The sequence below is a fragment of the Rhinopithecus roxellana genome, chromosome 19 (genome assembly GCF_007565055.1).
Source record: "Rhinopithecus roxellana isolate Shanxi Qingling chromosome 19, ASM756505v1, whole genome shotgun sequence".
In the NCBI taxonomy this organism is placed as follows: Eukaryota; Metazoa; Chordata; class Mammalia; order Primates; family Cercopithecidae; genus Rhinopithecus; species Rhinopithecus roxellana.
The window spans coordinates 45365234-45372990 of record NC_044567.1 but is presented as its reverse complement, the minus strand read 5'-3'; the positions used below and the strand labels follow the sequence as shown (position 1 = coordinate 45372990).

Sequence of the window (7757 nt, the reverse complement as noted above, 5' to 3'; positions counted from 1 at the left end):
TCAACAGGAACCTCCTGGCATTGCTGGTTTAACCAGGTTAAACCCAACCAGACTGTGACATCCTGAAGGGCAGGATCCATGAGTAATTTCTGTGACCTTCCCTCTCTGCACCTCCAACCCTGCATCCAAGTTCTAATGGAACATCATTTGTCTGGGGACAAGAAGCCGGCTTGTATCATTTAGATATGTCCAGAAACTTCCATAAAAACCCAAGGACAGGGGTTGGAGAGCCTCTGATAGCTGAATACATGGAGGTTCCTGGAGAGTGGTGGCCCAGGGAGGGCATGGAAGCTCGGAGCTTCTTCCCCATTCCCCACCCTGCTCATCTCCATCTGTACCCTTGGTCATATCTTTTATATGAAACTGGTAAAAGTGTTTCCCTGAGTTCTGTGAGCTGCTCCACTAAATTCATATAACCCAAAGATGGAGTTCAGATTTAGATTAAGAACCAACAAGCCTACCTTCCCAGGATATACAGGACGTACAAGCTACTAAGAAGGTATGTCTTACTAACTCTTCATAAGACTAACACTTAATATTTTCTAAATAATTTTCTATGAATGGAAAAGAGACCCAAGAAACAAGCCATACACATTATATACAAGATTCATTTTTAATGGATTTGATCATTGAGTGCAAATTTGAGCATTATTTACAGGAGCTTTCTGTAGAGTTATTTCTGTTCAAATAAAACCAGATTCTCAAAATACAACATAGCCTGAACCTACTTGATGTTTTTTTTCCTCCCTCTAGTTACCAAGGAATATCGTATCTCAGATGCATGGCCTGCTATCACACTGGTCTTTAAAGAAAAAAGAAATGCATGGCCATAGTTCCAGGCAGTTCCCAGTAGCTGGATTTAGTGGATTTATATATGACAGTACAGTACTTCATCAGTTTTACCCACAGGGCAAAACTTACCTCCATTCAGGCATCTCTTTACAACTGGCAGCAATGCAGCATTAAGGGTTTGTAGCAGGACCTGCTGTTTGCAGTCCTGCCCCTTGTCGTGTTACTCTGGGTGTTGCATACTCCATGATTACTAGAAGACAAACACCTGAGGCATGCAATCTGCTTGGAGTGCATCTATTTACATGAAGCTGCTCAGGGGAGCTGGTGATTCTTCCAGATACGGGTTTCGCAGGCTGGCAAAGAGGTATCATACCATCAGATTTTACCAATTGAAGAAGAGTAGCTGAAGGTTATATTGCAATGTTATTGTGAAACATTTAACTTTCTTTCTTTCTTTCTTTTTTTTTTTTTTTTTTTTTTTTTTTGAGACGGAGTCTCTCTCTGTCGCCCAGGCTGGAGTGCAGTGGCCGGATCTCAGCTCACTGCAAGCTCCGCCTCCCGGGTTCACGCCATTCTCCTGCCTCAGCCTCCCGAGTAGCTGGGACTACAGGCGCCCGCCAGGTCGCCCGGCTAGTTTTTTTGTATTTTTAGTAGAGACGGGGTTTCACCATGTTAGCCAGGATGGTCTCGATCTCCTGACCTCGTGATCCGCCCGTCTCGGCCTCCCAAAGTGCTGGGATTACAGGCTTGAGCCACCGCGCCTGGCCGAAACATTTAACTTTCTTAAGCGTAAAGTGTACTATCCCTTGCAGCTCAATATAAACAACGATGTATCTTTGTAGTAATACGTGGAGTCAGAATGGGTTTTCCAATCTGATTTAATCCCTGAGCAGCTACGTTAAAAGTTAACTTTTTTAAAAAGCCCAATAAAAAACTAAATACTGTATTAAAACTCTACCACAATGTTACAGTGATAAACATTATTTCTGTACAGAAACATTAAAGCTACTTAGAAGCTGTTTACATCCTTTGCCTCTCAGAAAAAAAATATACATTTCTGGAAACTGTTCAGGTACTTAAGCTGGACATAAATTACCCCAAGTTTTTTCTTTTTTTTCTGAGACAGTCTCTCACTGTTGGCCAGGCTGGAATGCAGTGGCACAATCTTGGCTCACTGCAATCTCTGCCTCCCAAGTTCAAGCAATTCTTGTGCCTCAGCCTCCTGGGTAGCTGGGATTACAGGCGTGTGTCACCACATGCAGCTAAGTTTTGTATTTTTCGTAGAGACGGGGTTTTGCCATGTTGGCCAGGCTGGTCTTGAACTTCTCAAGCGATCCACCCACCTTGGCCTCCCATCCCAATGCTGGGATTACAGGCATAAGGTGATGTGCCTACCTCGGCCTCCCAAAGTGCTGGGATTACAGGTGTGAGCCACAGCGCCCAGCCACCCCACAATTTTTTTTTTTTTTTTTTTTTTTACCAGCACTATGAATGATTTACTAAAAATACAATACTTTTTCTTATCAAGTAGGACGAAACATCCTAATCCCCTACTGCAAAAAAAAAAAAAAAAAAAAAAAAAAAAAAACTGTGGGAAACTTCAGAAAGTCAGCCATGGTAACAAGTCAGTAAGTGGAAGAACTGGTTCAAAGTTTAAGAATTCAGTAAGGTAAGGTATATAGGAGCTGCCAGATCTTATGTTGCCCACATATAACCATTTCTGACAGAGACCTAAACACTAGCTGAGAGCTTGACGGCGCAGGACCGTGGCTAGCATTGGAAATAAAGACTCAGCTGGACTTGACATACCCAACTCCAGACAGATGGGACCCTGGGATGGGGCTGTTCCGTCAGGCCACAGCTTCCAGAAAGAGACCATCCGTGATCTCTGAAGAACCTCTTGGGCAGTTTGGCCCCTGGTTATAACTATGATTCATTCAGTAAGTGACAAAACACCCACAGATGCATTTGGACCAAGTAAGCACAATAGAAGAGTCAAAGCTCGACGACTTCTAGGACAGAACACTATCTGGGGAAAGATTACTTGCTTCTGATAATTAAATAGCTAAGAGGAACAGTGAGTGCCCTTTCTCTGCTCGGAATGTCAGATCAGGAAGAGACTGTGGAGATCTCCAATTCCCTCTGACAATGAGGGTTAGAGGGAGGTGCCTAGCAGTTAGAAAGCAGCAAAGCCAGATTGTCCCCAAGTCCCTACGAAGAAGGAAAAAATTTCATAGAACATTAATAAGATGCAAGAGTAAGTGTTACAGCTCTAGCTCTTTTCGAGTTTGTCCAGCAGGCCTTCCAGTCTTCACTGAACCGCCCCCTGCCCACACACCAAGAAAGATACAAGAATGCAAGCCCAGATGTGGTGTGGTCTCTGGCATAAGCCAATGTTCTCTGGGTTCTATGTACCCCTCTCCCCTCCCCCACCCCCATCACCTGTGACCAGGGGCTCTGCCCAAAAAGAAACAGCTGAAATGGTACAGAGTCACTCCTTATGCCCACATGTTTGCTGGTGCCCAGTTAGAGAGAAAAATGGCAACTGTGTATGTGGGAGTCACTTACACATACAAAACACTGAAAGGCCAGTTTCCCATGTCTACGTGTGACAGGATTCAGAAAGTATAAATCATCCTTCACCCAGGAAGCTTACATGTCTCCTGAAAGCACTGACAGGGTCACGCACCAACAGGGTCACGTACCGAGGACCAGGAGGCTCCTTTACTGGTCTCTGCTTGGAGACAGACAGACAGCGGTCCACCCCTAGACGTAAGTGTTCAGTAGGGATCGCCATCCCAGGAGGTATGAGGTAACAGCACCCCCCTCTGGAAACTTCTACAGAAGTCAGTTGTGTTTTCTATTTTAAAACTGCATACAGATAGACGTTAAACAAGAACCAAGGGCAACATCCAAGGTCCGCAACCTCCTGTGGCCCTTCCAGAAAATCGCCCTTAGTCACAAGAACTTGGGATGTTGCTGTACCTAATTCACATCACGTGGAAAGCACTAATATTCAGCCTAATGGCTCCCAACTCACTGTATGTGTGGCGTGCTCCAGGCATAGTTCTGGGTACTTTCCATTCATTTTCTCTAAACTTTATGAACCCAATTTTATAAGGATTATTATTATTGCTCCCATTTGGCAGATGAGAAAACTGAGGCTCAGGTGTTAATTAAGTCAAAGTCAGCCAGTAAGAACCAAAAGCATAATTTTGAAGTTTCCAGGTACAAATGATATGTCCATGTCTACATGGTTCAGTCCTAGGAGTTGAAGCAAAGATGCTTTCAAGCTCCTGGAAGTCAGGCACGCTCAGCTGACTCCAAGGCTTCTCTAAGTGCCAACCTGGAAGGCTGCTGTGAGGACGACTGAAGTCCAAGCTCCCAGGGACCAGCGATTCTGGTGGCATCCTGGCATCCTGGGGCGGCTCAGTTTCTGGTGGTTCTCAGCTTCCTCCTAAAGTATTCAGGGGCAGCCTCGTACAGCCACTCTGCATCCACGACGCAGAGGTCCCGCATGTAGCACTTGTTGGTGTAGAGCAGCTCGGTGTACACGACGCAGGCCGGCTTGCAGTGGAAGAGGACAGATGATGGGTGGATGGCCACCGGCTGGTGGGTGTCCGTGGTGGCATAGGTACCGTCTGGCTGAAGCTCGGCGGTGCTCATGAAGAGGCTGTGAGCCAGGCAGCGGCGGACACTCTCCATGTCTCCTCGGGATGACATGATTGGCATTGACATCTGTTTCGGGAGAAAGCGAGGAATGGAGCCGACCTCAAACACTGGTCAGCACTACACAGTGTGTTGGGGAAACTGGACCTACCAGGGCAAATGCAGCCCGCACTGTGAGCCTAACAAAGTGGATTCTGACATTCAGAGGTGGTCACCAAGCATCAGCAAGGTCAGGGGAAGAAGGCCCAGCTGGACGAGGGCAGACCGGAAACAGGGAAACTACCGCCTGCGAAGGCAGGGCTGGGAGGGAGGCGCTCACGTTAGCCACCAGACCACAGGCAGGCTGGGTGACCCACCCCTCACCTAAATTCCATCAGGACACCCAGAAAGGAAAGGCCCTTTTGGGGGAAAAGAACGAGAGATCAGCTTGTTACCATGTCTATATAGAAGGAAGTAGACATAAAAGACTCCATTTAGTTCTGTATTTAAGATGCTGTTAATCTGTGACCTTACCTTCAACTTTGTCCTTGCAAGAGACATGTGCTGTGGTGACTTAAGGTTAAAAGGATTTTGGGCGGTGCAGAATGTGCTTTGTTAAACAAGTGCCTAAAGGCTGCTTGTGGTTAAAGGTCATCACCATTCTCTTAAATCTCAAGAAAGAGAAAAACATTTGTCTCCTGCCCCTCCCTGGGCAATGGAACATCTCCGGGTAATACCCATTGTGTGCCTTGTTTACTGAGTGAGGACAAACCGCCTTTAGGAATAAGGTGGGACTTGCTGGAGCAATACTGCTAAAAGGTTTATGGAGGTGTCGCATATATATCTCAAGGGACAGCATTTTCTGTTAAACTTATTCATATTACAAGGATTTTTTTATGTGTCTTACTGCTGATTTCCTCCCTACAATAATCCTATTGTCCAGCCACTCCCTTATCCTTTTAATGACTAAGATAATTCTCAATAAATACCTAGGGAACTCAGAGGCCGGTGCCGGCGTGGGTCCTCTGTAAGCTGAGCGCCGGTCCCCTGGGCCCCGCTTTTCTTTCTCTACACTTTGTCTCTGTGTTTTATTCCTTTTCTCAAGTCTTTCGTTTCCACCTAACGAGAAACACCCACAAGTGTGGAGGGGCAGGCCACCCCTTCAGCCCTTCCCTCTCGCTTTGACCATCTCACCATCTCCTCACGCCGATTCGCCTTACATGCTGCTGCCAGCCTCATCTACCTAAAGCACGGCCCAAACCACTCTCCATCCACTCAGACACCTTCAACACTGTCTCTATCGCTCCTTGCAAAACAATGCAAAGTTCCCGTGGTGGAGCCACGAAGGAGCCACCCTGAGCCGCTCCCCCGTCTTTCCTCTCACTGCGCTTTTTCTTTTATTTTTCTGAGGCTGAGTCTCGCTCTATCGCCCAGGCTGCAATGCAGTGGTGTGATCTCAGCTCACTGCAACCTCCACCTCCCAGGTTCAAGCGATTCTCCTGCCTTACTTAGCCTCCCAAGTAGCTGGGATTACAGGCGCCCGACACTGCGCCTGGCTAATTTTTGTATTTTTAGTAGAGACAGGGTTTCACCATGTTGGTCAGGCTGGTCTCGAACTCCTGACCTCAAGTGATCTGCCCGCCTCGGCCTCCCGAAGTGCTGGAATTCCAGGCGTGAGCCACCGCGCCCGGCCTCACCACTCTTCTTTAAACACTCCACGGTTCCCCATAGTTGGCTGCCTTCTCTTTCCTCGCCCCGTTTCATGATTCCTATCTCTCAGCCTTCACATTTGCTGCTCTTAGTAGAAATGCTGCCTTTGTCTCATCAGAGGAAATGTCAGTCACCAGTCAATGTCCTTGTTCTACTGCTCTTGATGAGTGGGTCATGTAACCTACGCCCCTGGGCACAGATGAACAAACCAGTGGTACACACTCGCTGTACCTACGCTGGCCAGCTTCTCTCTTGCAGGCATCTTTTAAGTTTGAAACTGGAAAACTTGTCCATCTCTGCTGGGCTCTTGAGAGTGGGGGCCATGCAGAGCAATCACTTCCATGTGGAGGTAAAGGGGAGAAGAGGGAAGGAGGCACGCAGAGGGTACTCGAAGCAAGGGAAGCAGCAGGTCCAGAGAAAGCAGCGGCCCTGGCTCCTGCAGGCTTTTTCTAGTTCCTGTGACTCTATTTCCTGCCTATAGTTTCTCAGAAATATCTTTTGATCCTTGGAAAGATCTTTCTTTTGTCTTTTATGATGGCTCAAGGGTTTCTGTTGTTGTTGATAATCAGGCGATCTATGCCTGAAGAAGATACTTTTTTTTGAAGAGACAGGGTCTCGCTCTGTTGCCCAGGCTGGAGTGCAGTGGCGCAATCCCGGCTCGCTGCAACCTCTGCCTCCTGGGTTCAAGCGATTCCTGTGCCTCAGCCTCCTGAGGAGCTGGGATTACAGGCATGCGCCACCATGCTCGGCTTATTTTTGTATTTTTAGCAGAGATGGGGTTTCGCCATGTTGGTCAGGCTGATTTCGAACTCCTGGCCTCAAGCAATCCACCTGCCTGGGCCTCCCAAAGTGCTGGGACTAGAGGCATAAGCCAGCCACCACACCTGGTCTGGAAGATACTCTTTTATCTCCTTATCTGTCAAGATCTAGCTCACCTCCAGGAAGCCCCAGAGGCTAAGTGGTGTCTCTCCTTCCAGACTACTATCAGCTTTACCACTCACTGGCTGAGTGATTTGGGGCAAATTATTTAACCTGATTAGGCTTAGTTTCATCCTTTGTAAAATGGGAATAACAACAGAATCAGTCTTATTGGTTGAAAAGAGGATTTTATCCTTTGGGTTAAGGTCTGAGTTAAAAAAGAAAAAAAATAAAAAGAAATGAGGAGTTTAAATAAGGCAATCACATAAAAAAAGTATTCAGAACAGTGCTGAACAAACACCTCATAAATGATAGTGGTTACTTTAATCTGATGGCCTCCTGGCGTGAGTGTATGTACGTCAGGTCATCGTCTAGATCATTACTTAGTTATTGAACAGGCATGTCTGTAAAGTCTCAGGACCTTGACCAGTGCCTGGCATATAATGAGAGGTATCCCTGGCCACTACAGAGTCCTAAATTCAGAACTAATAGAGAAGCACCATTTCTACTGTCAATTATAAACTGAGAAAACTTACGAAGCCAAGAGACAGACTGGCAGGAAACTGTTCAAATACAAGAGCAGTCTGAAAAAATGTGTGAAAGACAGAATACAATAGGCTACTAAGAGAAGAAACAGCTCTAGTGCTAACTATAGGCCGCTGGCATCAGACACAGGCCTGGGTACGGGC

At 46.7% G+C, this 7757-nt stretch overlaps 1 protein-coding gene and 1 non-coding gene across 2 annotated transcripts in view; one reads left to right on the top strand and one right to left on the bottom strand.

Moving 5' to 3' along the window:
* Nucleotides 1-596: 596 nt before the first annotated feature.
* The window catches only part of DHX33 (DEAH-box helicase 33), a 31631-nt gene continuing 24470 nt past the window's right edge, over nucleotides 597-7757 (bottom strand). The window contains exons 12-13 of the mRNA XM_010355843.2: nucleotides 3498-4530; nucleotides 597-1145 (exon numbers count right to left, since the gene is read on the bottom strand). Coding sequence (XP_010354145.2) covers nucleotides 4222-4530 — 309 coding nt within the window. The 3' untranslated portion in view covers nucleotides 597-1145; nucleotides 3498-4221. The remainder of the gene's footprint in view (nucleotides 1146-3497; nucleotides 4531-7757) is intronic.
* On the top strand, nucleotides 3058-3119 carry LOC115895015. Its single transcript, XR_004055225.1, has one exon. It is a non-coding gene; the product is annotated as a U7 small nuclear RNA (small nuclear RNA).